Consider the following 14,290-nt stretch of genomic DNA (forward strand, 5'->3'; position numbering starts at 1 on the left):
GCTGGACGGGGCCGGCGGCGAAGGGGGCTCTGGGCTGGACGGGGCCGGCGGCGAAGGGGGCTCTGGGCTGGACGGGGCCGGCGGCGAAGGGGGCTCTGGGCTGGACGGGGCCGGCGGCGAAGGGGGCTCTGGGCTGGACGGGGCCGGCGGCGAAGGGGGCTCTGGGCTGGGCTGGGCCGGCGGCGAAGGGGGCTCTGGGCTGGACGGGGCCGGCGGCGAAGGGGGCTCTGGGCTGGACGGGGCCGGCGGCGAAGGGGGCTCTGGGCTGGACGGGGCCGGCGGCGAAGGGGGCTCTGGGCTGGGCTGGACCGGAGGCGAAGGGGGCTCTGGGCTGGACCGGAGGCGAAGGGGGCTCTGGGCTGGGCTGGACCGGAGGCGAAGGGGGCTCTGGGCTGGACCGGAGGCGAAGGGGGCTCTGGGCTGGACCGGCGGTGGAAGCTCCAAAACAAGTCCATGAGCTCGAGGTCGTCTAAAGCCCCCAGACGACAGCACGACATAAAGTCCCTCACGTACCTCTCGATGGATTGGCCCTCCTGAAATATCGAGGCAAGGAAACTTCTGAGGGCCTGGTTGCTGACAACTGCTGGATCCATTTTTGGTGAGTTCTTCTGTAACGATGATGGTTGAAGCAAGGAAGAAGCAGGATCCACTTGCAGCACACACTTTATTACACAAACTCCAAACTTGACAAAGACTCAGGCTAGAAACAGGACCAACTGTATAACACACACATTCAAGAACTCACAAAGACCGGACTGAAACACAGGGCTTAAATACAAGGGCAAACGAGCTGAACAAGATAACAAGGGGGCGTGGTTGATCGGGGACACCTGGGAAGACTAATAGTGATAATGGGGAACTACTAAACAAGAAACGAGGAGCAGGAAACAGAAAACTGGACTAAACCAAAAACACAAAGAACTGGGAAACACGGACAGAATTCATAACACATATACATATTATACTAAATTCTGAAGGATCATGTGACACTGAAGACTGGAGTAATGATGCTGAAAATTCACAGTGAGCTTTGATCACAGGAATAAATTACATTTTACCATATATTCAGATAGAAAACAGTTATTTGAAATTACAAAAATATTTTTTTTTGTTTTTTATATTTTATATAATATTTAGTTTTTTTTATCAAATAAATTAAGCTTTGCTGTGCAAAAGACACTTCAAAAACATTAATAATCATAGTTATTGCAAACTTTTTTTCAGTAGTGAATATTTTATAATATTCTACAGTTTCTGAGATCATCCTGACCTGATTTGAGTGTGTTAGTGTCTCTCTGCACGTCTGAGTCCGGTGTCTGTGTGATCAGGCCGGATCCGAGCAGGATTTCCTCTCCTCCCGGGATGTGTCTCTGCACAGTCCGGTGCTCAGCACCATTAAAGATCACGGTTACGTCCCGCGGCGGGAGCTTGTGCTGCGCGGTCGCCTGGCACCCGGCAATTACATCATTATTCCCAGCGCTGCGGAGACCAATCAGGTGGGAGAATTCCTCCTGAGAGTCCTGACCGAGAAAGGAAATGCCATAAAGTGAGTGAGGCTCTGCCTAATGTGTGAAAATCACTAACCCGATCTCAGTTCATACGGTGTTTATACTGAGAAACGGACCGCCGTAATCTAATCTGTTATTGTTTGTGTTTTGGACCATGTGTGTCCTTAATAAACCTTTGATGATGATGATCATGATGATGATACACACAACAAATACTGCATTAGACTTGCTGCAATTAAAAGTCAGAGATCTCAGTGTGAACTCAAATATTTCTCAAGAGCAGCAGTACATTTTAATAGTATTTATATACTATTATATTATTATTTTTTAAAATATTTTTAAGTAGCTTTTATTTTATATTTTCCCTTTATTTTAATTTTAGTTTAAGTTTTAGTAATTTTGTAATGTGCTTTTTACTGTTTATTAGTTTTTGTTATGTATTTTTATTTCAGTTTTGGTTTGAGTAATTTTAGTCCTTCCGCTTATTTTACTTTAGTTATATGCCGAGGCAACATTTATCATTTTTGTTTGAGTTAAGTGTACGTTTTTTTGTCTAATATTTACATTTTATTATTTCAGCCTTATTTCCATTAACGAAAATTATTTTTAATTGGTTAAAAGTTTTAGTTACCCTTACGAAAAAGAAGTTTATTCAAGTGTGCTATTAGTATACTTCTTTTAAACTAAAAATAAGTATACTTTCAGTCTACTTTTTATGTACTTCTCATAAATATACTTTAAATTGCACTGAAACTTAAAAATAAGTTTCAAGTGTTGATAAAAAGAATGTATGAATCTAGAATAAAATGTTTTTAAAATGGAAAGAGTTAAAGTACAGTGAAAGGTATATTTCGAGTTTAAAAAATGAATACCTAAATAGGAACACAGTGGTATACTTAAAGTGCAAAAAATAATATATAAATAGTAAACTACAAGTATGATGTTTTTCACTTAAAGAAAACGTATAAGGATACTTGCAGTATAAAACAACTAAACTAGCAGTTCATTGAGAGTATACTTCAAAGTGTACTTTTATTAACTAAAGAAAATTGCTATTTGACTAGTAACCTAGTCAAGTATACTATTATACCTATAATTTTACTTGTAGTATAGTTGCAGTACAAATAAAAAACTTTCAAAGCTCAAAGTTTACTACTGTTATTCTTATAGTACACTTACAAGTATACTTTTATACATTAAAAAGTGGGCCAATTTAGTCCTAAGTATTGAAAAAGTAAAAGTATACTTACAAGTACATTGATATTAGTATACTTACTACATAAAGTACACTTATTATATACTTCAACTTTACTTAAGCATACTTAATAAAAATTAACTAAAAGTATGAGTACAAAAAAAATTATTAACGCTATCGCTCTATACTCTATATTTATATATTTATACTCAATACTCAATTCTGTCTATTTTCATTTCCCATGAGAGAAACGCTTGTTTTTTGATGTAATATGAATCTAAAGTCTTTGTTTTAACGTACACTGAAAATAAATTCTTGTTCAACATACTCCAATAATCTTGGTTTTATAACTTTGAAAAAAACTTTTTTCTACACAGAGTATTAATTTACAGCATTGCCTGTGTGTGTGTGTGTGTGTGTGTGTGTGTGTGTGTGTGTGTGTGTGTGTGTGTGTGTGTGTGTGTGTGTGTGTGTGTGTGTGTGTGTGTGTGTGTGTGTGTGTGTGTGTGTGTGTGTGTGCAGAGCTGCTGTGAGACCTGGAATAGATGCAACCTCACCTACACCGGTAAAACAGAGACATTTACTGTGTAGTTTCACTGCTTTGACCATTTATGATCACTGGGTTCATTGAATTGCTCATTTTTAATGATTTCCATTCGTGTCTGTGTGTGTGCAGCCGCTGTCTCCACGTCTCGCAGGTCTGCCGTCTATAAACAAAGCCAAAGCTCTCTTCATGAAACACTGTGTCAAGGTAAAAACTGTCAGTTGCATGCGGAGTTTGTGCATGTATTGTCATATCTAATGTCATATGCATCATGTTGTACAGTATGTTCATATGCGTTGTCTGTAGGGTTCGTACTGTAGGCCGCTGGATCTGTATAACCTGCTGACTGAAGCCATTGCAAACGGAGGTGAGAAAATGTTTATTCAAACGGTGCTTTTCATCTATTTACTTCTTTTTTTCTACATTTGCATCTCAATGCAAAACACTCTTAGCAGGAGAAGTCATGTTTACTGTTCCTCTCCAGTGCCGTTATAATGCAATTCTTTTCATTCGCTCTGCAAGCGGAGCTGGAGACCATACGGGAAGTGATGTGTTAACCAGTGAGGAAGTGAGTTTGTTGATGTTGTTTCTTGTTTTCTGTCCGGTCAGTTTTCGCAGGTAGCGAGAAGAAACTGAGTTTGGAGCAATGCAAGAGTTTTGTGGTGCTCATGGATGTATCCTGTATATCTAGTGCACTTGTTTTACTTTATTAATATTTTTAATTAACTTTTATTTTTATATGTTTAGTTATCATGATAATTTTTTGCTTAATTTTTAATAATTTCATTGTTCTTTTGTCATTTTTTAATTTTTTTTTAAATATTGCTATTTCTGTTTAATTGTTGTTTTAATTTCAGTTTTAGTTATTTATTTCCAGTTAATAATTTTATTGCTTTAACTTAAAGGGATAGTTCACCCAAAAATGAAAATTATGAATGGTACCTTGGATTGTGAAGCCCCCAAAAAAGTGCATCCATTCATCATAAAAGTAATCCATACGGCTCCAGGGGGTTAATATAGGCCCTCCTAAGCGAAGCGATGCGTTTTTGTAAGAAAAATATCCATAACTTTATAAATTATAACCACTGGCTTCGTTTAACAGCCATACGCGAGTCTAGTTCTGGCTAAAGAGTAATATTCCACAGTTTTACTATATTTTGATCAAATAAATGCAGTATTGGTGAGCAGAAAAGATTAAAAAATCTGAATTATTCCAAACTTTTGACCGATAGTGTATCATGCAACAGTTTGATTCACATTCTATTGCTAAGAATAGTTTGCAGTGTGCTAGTACTCCATTCTCAGCATAGCCCGGGTCTTATCTCCCTCTCCTCGGGCACATCTGGGTGTGTGAGGTATTTTATGGTGCAATTCAAAAGAATGTATAAGATTGGGTGGAAATCGGAATGTCACCTTAACTGGACCAATCAGAGCCAAGGAATGGGTCGACTCGATTTGACAGAGTTCCAGGCGTTGTGGGAAAAATTCCGGAAGTGGACGGTGAGGACATTTACCTGTTTTAATGAATGTGTAGGGAGTGTTTGATTACAGTGAGGTGAAGGCAGTGTGTTGTCATGTCATATGACAAGTGACATCATAGTAAGAACATTTAAAAAAATGTTTTTCACCTAAAACGGACAATTCTTTTATAATTTACCCTCATTTTGGATGAATTATTAAAGAGTCCATTAGTGCCCGCTCACTTTTTTAGTGTTGTTGGTTCCGGAATAATTTTTTCCCATTCATTTCTCCCATAGGGATTTAAAAAAAAAAAACTTCATAAACACGTTACAAACCATGAACCAAGCCAATCAGCTATGAGGTGAATCACAACATTACAGACTATAATTTGAAGCAAACAAGTATTTGAAAATCGGGGACAAGGTACAAAGAACATAAACTTTAGCTATATACAACAGCTTTAGTGAGGCAAAGAACTAAATTCCCAAGCATTGCAAACAGGATATCCGAATTAAAAGTGATGGAGAAATATAAAATCTTGGGTGGAGTGGGCGGAGCTAACGTGATCTTTCGACTCTCTGATTGGTGGAGTTGTCTGTACATCATCATGGGTAATGTAGTTTTTCACCACAAAGCAAATACCATCAATTAACAATCTCGTTGCTCACAGTAGGTCTGTCTTTAAGTTGTCATTTAAAATCAATTTCCTTATGGAGAAAATGAATGGAGTATTTACTGCTGGAACCCGACTGTTGCGCTCTATTGTTTCATGGAATTTATTAATATTCATTACTGCATTTTAGATCAAATATAGACTGGATTATATGTTCTGTATGTGTTTTTGTAGGGTATTTTTATGACATTTGACAAAAACAAGAACCAATCGCTGGATTATCAAGAAATCTCCCCCGCTCTGTCAGCAGCAGGTGAAACCTATGACACACACTTACTCACACTCACACTCACACGCACATAAATGCAAGTATGAGCACACACACACACACACACACACACCCTATACATGCAAATGCACTCAGTGACGCAACAGTTCGTTTATAGAGAATGAACACATACACACTCACACATTCTGTTACTCAGACGCTATTAGTGAAATGGTTTCCCACACACGTCAGGCTTTAACACACCCAGCTTTCAGAAGAGAAACCTGTTCATTCATCTGTGAGAGGAATGTTGGAGGAGGAGTGTGAGGGCTGATCATCAGCTTGATCTGTGCTCGTCTGCTCTGGTCTAGGCATACAGGTGGATGAGTTCATACTGCAGCTCATCGGCCTGCGCTACACAGAGCCAGATATGACCGTCAGCTTCCCTGGATTCCTCTTCCTGCTCATGAAACTGGACTGCATGATGCGTAAGAACACACACATCCAAGTCAAATTACTGTCACGGTTATTGCAAAGTTGTCCAAATACAAATAGTGTTTGGCATTGCATAAGAAACAACATTAAAATAGTTTATAAATAAAAGTATATTTTTCATGCATAACATTTCAGAGAAAGAAGTTTGCATGGTTTTAATGGTAAAATAGTAAATATACTGTTTAGAAGGCCCTAAAAAGTATTTGTACTTCATTTAAGTACAACCCCAAATAAGAAAAAGTTGGGACATTTTTTAAAATGCATTAAAATAAAGAATCTGTGATTTGTTAATTCTATTTAAACTTTATTTAACTGGCAAAAGTACAAAGAAAATTTTTCCAATGTTTTCACTGAAAAACATAATTGTATTTTGTAAATATGAACAAATTTTCATTTTGATGGCTGCAACACACCCCAAAAAAGTTGGGACAGAGACATGTTTACCAATTTGTCAATTCACCTTTCCTTTTAATTACACTTTTTAATCATTTGGGAGTTGAGGATACTAATTGTTGGAGTTTTGCTAGTGGAATATTTGCCCAAACTTGTCTGATACAAGACAGCCGCTCAACAGTCTGTGTTCATCATTGCCTGATTCTCCTTTTCATGATGGGTCATACATTTTCCATAAGAGACATATCTGGACTGCAGTTAACATGAGGCACATCCCTTCTATGGTGCAGAGTGTCTAGAATCTACTCAGTTTTAGCATGTGCAGAATGAGGCTTGGCATTGTCTTGCTTCCCAGGAAAGATGTCATCTTGATGGCAGTTTATGTCTCTGTACAATCCAAATATATGCCTCCATGTCAATGGTACCTTCACAATAATGCAAGTTACCCATACCGTTTGCAATGATGCACCTCAATACCAGCACAGATGTTTGCTTTTGCACCTGTCGCTGGTGAAAGTCTGGTTGGTCCCTTTCGTCTTTGGGACTGAGAACTCGATGTCCATTTTCTCCCAAAAACAAGTTGAAACATGGACTCATCTGACCACAGCACACATTCCCACTGTCTTCTAGACCATCTGAGATGAGCTCAGGCCCAGAGAACTCGCTGGCATCTCCACATAGAACTGATGTAAAGCTTTCTCCTTGCGTAACAGAGATACAAGTGGCATTTCTTGATGCAGCGTCAGACTGTGTTCAGTGAAAACGGTTTTCCAAATTACTCCTGAGTACATGTGGCTGTATTTAACAGAGTAACATGATGGTATCTTGTGCAATGCCATCTGAGGGCTCAAAGGTCACGCACATTCAACAGAGGTCGACTGCCTTACCCAACACAGACTGAGATTTCTCTGGATTCCCTGAATCTTGTGACAATATTATGTATGGAAGATGATGAAAGACATAAATTCTTTGCAATCTTGCATTGAGAAATGTGATTTTTTAATTGTTTGACAATTCTCTCATGATATTTGGAACATAGTGATGAGCCATGTCCCATCTTTGCTTAAAAAGACTGAGAAGCACTTTTACACCCAAACAAGATACCCTCAACTATTACCAATTCACCTGCTCATTGTGGACTGTTTCAAAAGAGTTGGATAATCTAATTTGGATAATCTTTTCCCTTTTATTTTGTCTCTGTCCCAACTTTTTTGGGGTGTGTTGCAGCCATCAAAATCAAAATTTGTTCATATTTTCAAAATACAATTATGTTTGTCAGTGAAAACATTGGAAAACTTTTCTTTGTACTTTTTTTTTCAGCTAATAAAAGGTTAAATAGAAATAACAAATCACAGATTCTTGATTTTAATGCATTTTACAAAATGTCCCAACTTTTTCTGATTTGGGGTTGTATTAAACTGTCACGATCCCGTATACGGGATATCTAACTTTACTTCGCTATATTACTATTAAATCCTAATCTAATTATGACAAACTATATATCGTTGGAAAGGTCTAAGACTCCTAAAAAGATATTTTAGCGCTGTTTTTTTCTTACAAATTATGTTTGAACAATAATATATGAATTTATGACAAGAGTGCGCCTAAAAAAATCGACGTCATTAAAGGAGTTTCGGACCTTTGTCACAAGAAGTCGACGCACACACTTTTAATAATTGAAACTTTGGTTTTTAATGCTAAAAGTTCATAATAAAACATAATCTAGTATTTGTCAATAAAAAAAGATAAAATTATATTTTAAAAAGTAAAGTAAGAAGTCCTCTAAAAAGTATAATATATATTATATATATATATATAATTTTTTTTATTTATTATTATTATATCACATATTTTAGTAGTTATCATAAATTAGGTATCATTTGAATGCTTACGAACTCAGAATTAATCCTGTGCAAACCGTTTTGAAATTGGATGTTGCGTTACCATAGAAACTGTATTTTTTTATTAGGCCCCTCCCCTTTTGGGCATCATCTTTCATAATTTATTATCAAAAACTTTTCTAATATTGACAAAACACATATTGTCAGAAAGTTCTGAGTCTCAAGGTTCCATATTTAGTGACAGAAGTAATATTTGGATAGAAATTTATGAATTTGTTACAGCAGAATGCATACAATTAAATTCAATGGAATGCAATGGCGCCCGGTGGCTATTTTTGGTACTACGCCTAAACAAAATCTCATGGGAACTTCAATTTTTGTGATATCAACTTGAAATTTGGAACACAACTTGGTTAGATATATAGCTTTCATTTTATAGTAATTGTATAGTAAAAAATATTTTGTAAAATATTTATTTTATATAAAAAAAATATTAATAAAGTATATTTGATTTACTGTAAATTATAACTTCCATAACTTTTTCATACTTTAATTTATTGAAGTGCTTTCACTTCAATAATAATCTGGTGATTGTTTTCTTTAAAACAGACCAAACTTAGGTCTGTATTCCAAAGCATTCTTGAATTACAACCATTTAAGTTAGTGCATTTAATGTCAATTATCAAAGAGGGGGGTGACAGTTAAGGTGTTAAGCCACACTTTTAAAAATGTCACTGTTGCTTGTGTGTGCGTGTGTTTGTCTTTGTCTTCAGGCAAGTTTCAGTCCTTTGATATGACGGGAATGGGAATGATTTCTGTGAACTGCAGACAGGTAAAAACATGAAACGCATGAGAGCGTTGAGCATCTCACACACACATTCAATATTTCATCCTCTGCACCTCTTTGATCTGCGACCTGTCAGATCCAAGCTTCCTAATTCCTCTTAACCGTCTTTCTGCAACATGACTGACAGTGATAACGTGAGTCAGACGTGCATTTCTTATCTTGTGAAAAATCTGATTCATTTACTGTGCGCCAAATGAATATTTATGTGTTTGTTTCTTTTGCTCTTCCTCTTGATTTGTAGTTTCTGCACATGACCATGTACAACTGATTCCAGACCAGCTGCAGGAAAACAACATTTGCTTCAACTGTTCTTGGACTGGACTGGACAATACAGCGGATATGATGCAAAACTACTGTATATATCACTGCACAGAACCTGTAGAGAGCAAAAATTAACCAGATTTTACTGCTTCTAGTGGACAGGTGCCAATTAATGAATTTGCTTAATAAAAAAAAATTCTACAGAAATTGGCGTCATATTTTTTTGTAGTAATAGGCTATAATAAAAAATAAAAAATATTATTTGTTAATAATATTGTAGTATTATTTTTGTAAGTTATTACATTTAATAATAATAATAATAATCTAAAGTTGAATAATTTGTGTTTGTTACATTTTAATGTTTTATTGTTTGAGTAGCACTATGATCAACATTGCTGTATCATGTGCTTTAAAAATAAATTGGAATCGGAACAATAATAAATTAAAAATTAACATTTCTTAAATGTATAAATATGTTATAAAATAATAAATAATATATATTCTGACATATTACTCAGATCTCGTTGCTTTAAAGTCGAACTGAAACGGAAGTTGCGCCAGTTTTTTTCATCTCTATAGTGACGTATATCCGAGTGAAGCGGCTTCTCGAACAAGAACAAATGTAGGGCGGGGCTTGATTGGATGGTTGTGGTTTGCTATTGGTCAATCTCATGTGAGTGACAGGTTGCCTCGCCCTCACGCCAGTAAACACATTATCAGAGAAGAGATGTTGCTGTGCGAGGAAGGGGGAAGTTAGTCTGATGAAATGTTACGAGACACATGAATAATAAAAATAATGCTATTCAAAGATAAATCATTTATAATAAATACTGCAATATTCCATAAAAAATGGAATTGTCAATTTTGATTTCATGGTGACTTTAAACAAAACTCATATGAATAATTGTGATCTTTAAATGCGTTGTTCCTCTTTCTCTGGAGACATGTTCCGTTAATATTTATTACAGTGAGAACTTTTGAGAGCACACATGACTGGGAAATATGGCAGATAATGAAATATGTGTGGATGGGATCAGTTCAGGAATCTTGCATAAGCTCTAGGTCTGTAAAATGTCCCAGCTATGATTTTTGACATGCTGCCGCTGCTGCTTTGAATTGCAAAACAGTAAATGATTCAAATAAGCTACCGATTTGTATTTGGATATTACAGATAATAGAAGAGATTACCTGTAAATAAAGATCAATATCAATCATTGGGGGTGTGTATGAGTTTGATGCAGTTTAATACTCAGGATTTGGGTATTGTAAACAATGTAAACAACAGCGTATGGTTGATGCACTCATCTGTCTGATGTTGACCCACTTCATGTCTCCTTTGACAGACACCATGAAATTTTAATGTTGGGTTTAAGCAGCTTAAAGCTGTCAGAGAACCAGACCAGTTTAACTACAATAAATTCAAGTTATACACATTCATGTGTTTTTTTCCCAAAACAATATGTGTTATTAGAACTGTATATACAGTGGAATTCAAATAAAGCTTAGAAAAACAACACAACCGGCTGGTGAGTGTTTTGTGGAAAGTGTATTAATAATAGATTCACTCTTTCTGTTTGTGTAAAGTTAGAAGATACAGGATACACTAATGTACAAGACAAAAATAAGTATCTTTAAAGTGACATTTTCTAAGCCAATTGCTTTTGATTACCTATAATAATAGATATAATTGTATACACATTTTATATAAAATATATTTATATAATGTGAATCATATTTTAATTTACATTAAAATACTTTAATAAATATAATATACACATATACATCTATAAAATGTGTGCGTGTATATGTAAATATGTAAATTATACATCAATACATTTTAATAGCCTATATTATATAATATTTATATACATGCATAAAATGTATATATATATATATATATATATATATATATATATATATATATACACACACACATACACACACGTTTTATATATATATATACATATATATATGTGTGTGTGTGTGTGTGTGTGTGTGTGTGTGTGTGTGTGTGTGTGTGTGTGTGTGTGTGTGTGTGTGTGTGTGTGTGTGTGTGTGTGTGTGTGTAAATTATATATCAATACATTTTAAATGTAATTAATATCCAAAATATTTAAATATAATTATATACACATATTATATAAAATCTATTTATACAATGTAAGTAATATTTGAATTCCTATTAAAGTACTTTTATAGAACACGTCATTTATTTATTACGTCCTTTCAGAAAACCTTTTGAAATCCTCATTGAACATTTTCATATACAAGCACAAATTCACATTTTTATTCTTAAAAAAACTTCCCTCTGCGATATCATCCAATCGCAGAAGCCCACCCAGTTCGTGGGTAGAGCTAAGGTCGGATATCTTCTGAATAAGTAAACAGTTCATTTAAATATTCATGAGTTTCTAAGGCCTACTACCTCCTCCTCAGTGGGAGCGGCGCGTCTCTCCTACTCCATTTTTCGTCAGAAGGAAGGGTGGAGGAACACACTTTCGGCGGGGATCCTGTCAGTCCACGCAGCGGATACTTCACACCGAGCAACAAAGACTTCGAGAGCGAGTAGTGCAGTCTCATTCCTTCTCGTTGGTCGGTTAGGAAGAGTCTTTACAGTGCCCTTAGGGTTTGTGACATGGTAGATTATCACGCTGCTAATAATCAAACACATTTTTCGTACAGCGGTCAACAGCAGAGATACATGGAGCAGGAGAACGATTGGGATCGGGACCTACTACTGGACCCGGCCTGGGAGAAACAGCAGAGGAAGGTAAGAGGTTCTTATGGGAAAAGCTCGGGGGCCGCCACAGGGGCCTGTGTTAGGTGCATATTTGTGTGAATAACACGTTTTTGGTCACGCATAATGTGCCTTATTATCATTAGACGGCTTTTATATGCGCTTAGAACTCGCTTCGAATGTTAGAATGTTTCGCGGGTTTCGAATGTTACGGTGTTACAATGTTTCAGTCGTGCGCGCGCGTGTGTGCGTGAGTGATACATTGTAACGGCTGAACCTGTTTTACTAGTGCAAGTTTCATCCGCTAGTGCTGCTTTTTCTCCCCTACTCTGTTCTTTCTCCCCTACTCTGTTCTTTCTCAAAGCGACATTTAGACTCCTAGTTACAGCCAGACATCCGGATTTAAAATGGCAGTAGCGGTAGATATCGCCATACAGGAGCTTAAAATAGCTGCCGAAATGCTGTTTCTGGAGTTTATCTGCTGTTCTGGAGAGGAAAGATAGAGGCTATCTTTTTTTTAATATGAAAAAATTAACCTTGAAGGCGCGTTTATATATTTAGTTAACTCATTTTTCTATGTATAATCAGATTGATGGTGTGTGTTCTAGTGTTTTATGCTCATGAATTATAGTGAGGAATTTGAATGACGTTTTTGGGTGTGTGTCTTTTTGGGGAAAGGCAGGCTTGACGGATTTGTAGTTTTGTGTGTGACAGACAGGATTTCAGATTGGGCTTTTAGAGAGAGTTTGAGAAAGGAAGTTCAAAGTTTGATTGGACGAATAATCAATTATTAACCCACCGGAGGCCCTTAAGCAAACGCACACAGAAATACATCACATATAGACACAGTCTCTGCCCTTCAGACCCCAGAGGCATAAATGGACTCATAACTGGGGCATTTATTTGAGAAACTCGAGTGAAGGAGGAGATTGACTGAATTCTTCAGCGCCCCTCCCCCTTTTGTACTTGTTTTGTTACACTTTTAAAGGCCAAATTTCTGTTTCAAATGGCTGATATCTAGAAAACGGAGTGGGTGTCCAATACAGTGTAGTACAATTTGACTACTGCAAATAAGATTAATTTAAACACCATAGAATTGACAATGTCTATTGCTATATATCATGCATAAAATCCCTGTCAGATATCAGTGAAATAGGCGTCACATTTGTCTCTTTGACAGTGCTTTTTACAGAGTCATAAACACACTCCGCCTTGGAGAAATCTGGTTGGCTGACATTTTTTTGCAAGGCGGAGCTTTATAGAGTGGGGTTGGGGATTGGTTTGATCTAATTGATTATTTTTGTTTTTGCATACTACCATGCTGCTTTAAATTGTAGTAGCCTATATAGTGTGCATAATATGCACAGTATGCATAAACACCCTGTTGACTTACAACTTTTGCCTAATTGTGGAGAGACAAAAGAGCCCAGTGCATGGAAGACTGTGTCCTACATGCAACTTGCATTGTAGTTTGACATGACCTTCCATTTCCAGTGTCTAAAATGTCATATTATTTAAAAATCTTAAAAGCCAAAATATATAATGGGGTTATTATCGTAATTTGCTTAATTATAATAAGTGTATAGTTTCTCCACTCCACCACTAGTGGCACTAAACAGCATTGTGAAAATAATCACTGTTATCAAACAAGTTTCACACTCTGATTATCTGTTATTGTTTGGTCAATCAGATCCTAAGTAACATTTGCATTTCCTTTTGGTGCAACAAGTGCACACTTCATTTTTCACAAGTCTGCATGTTTCTGCTCTGGAAGTTTAGTGAACGTCACTTCAATCTGGATTCCCCGTTGGTCGTAAAATGACATCTTGGCCCTGGAATTTCTATTGCATGTTTATGTGGATGGATATTACACACAGACCGAAGTTCTCTTGTGATTACCAAACCAACGCATCCTTTATAAAACCCCACACTGAATTTCATTACAGTGTCCATGCACCACTGCCTATTCTGCTGGACCGAAACAAGGCGTGTGGAATTATACCGAAGTCATCCTATTATCCGTGACAGACGTGAAATTATTCCCCAACAAATGCCAAACACCCTGTGACCGGCTAAGACTTGCCTCTCCGCTCCACCCAAAATGTCTAAAAGGCCATTGAAGTGTTT

At 36.7% G+C, this 14,290-nt stretch overlaps 2 protein-coding genes across 7 annotated transcripts in view; both read left to right on the forward strand.

Annotated features, from left to right (window-relative positions):
- Positions 1-9,633, forward strand: part of LOC143715313 (calpain-9) — a 27,217-nt gene extending 17,584 nt beyond the window's left edge. The window contains exons 11-20 of the mRNA XM_077207022.1: positions 1,329-1,546; positions 3,226-3,268; positions 3,380-3,454; positions 3,554-3,614; positions 3,857-3,921; positions 4,679-4,747; positions 5,556-5,634; positions 5,961-6,077; positions 9,092-9,150; positions 9,407-9,633. Of these exons, the coding sequence (XP_077063137.1) occupies positions 1,329-1,546; positions 3,226-3,268; positions 3,380-3,454; positions 3,554-3,614; positions 3,857-3,921; positions 4,679-4,747; positions 5,556-5,634; positions 5,961-6,077; positions 9,092-9,150; positions 9,407-9,433 (813 nt within the window). The 3' untranslated portion in view covers positions 9,434-9,633. The remainder of the gene's footprint in view (positions 1-1,328; positions 1,547-3,225; positions 3,269-3,379; positions 3,455-3,553; positions 3,615-3,856; positions 3,922-4,678; positions 4,748-5,555; positions 5,635-5,960; positions 6,078-9,091; positions 9,151-9,406) is intronic.
- A 2,192-nt stretch (positions 9,634-11,825) lies between these two features.
- actn4 (actinin, alpha 4) overlaps positions 11,826-14,290 on the forward strand; it is a 45,673-nt gene continuing 43,208 nt past the window's right edge. The window contains exons 1-2 of one of the 6 annotated variants that reach the window (XM_077206998.1): positions 11,826-12,018; positions 12,109-12,196. In XM_077206998.1, the coding sequence (XP_077063113.1) occupies positions 12,128-12,196 (69 nt within the window). In that variant the 5' untranslated portion in view covers positions 11,826-12,018; positions 12,109-12,127. Of the gene's footprint in view, positions 12,197-14,290 lie in introns of all 6 variants that reach the window. The other 5 variants (XM_077207000.1, XM_077207001.1, XM_077206999.1 and 2 more) reach the window with 5 other exon arrangements.

The sequence above is a fragment of the Siphateles boraxobius genome, unplaced genomic scaffold (assembly GCF_051911475.1).
Source record: "Siphateles boraxobius isolate OS27281-9 unplaced genomic scaffold, OSU_SipBor_1 6, whole genome shotgun sequence".
NCBI classification, from domain to species: domain Eukaryota; kingdom Metazoa; phylum Chordata; class Actinopteri; order Cypriniformes; family Leuciscidae; genus Siphateles; species Siphateles boraxobius.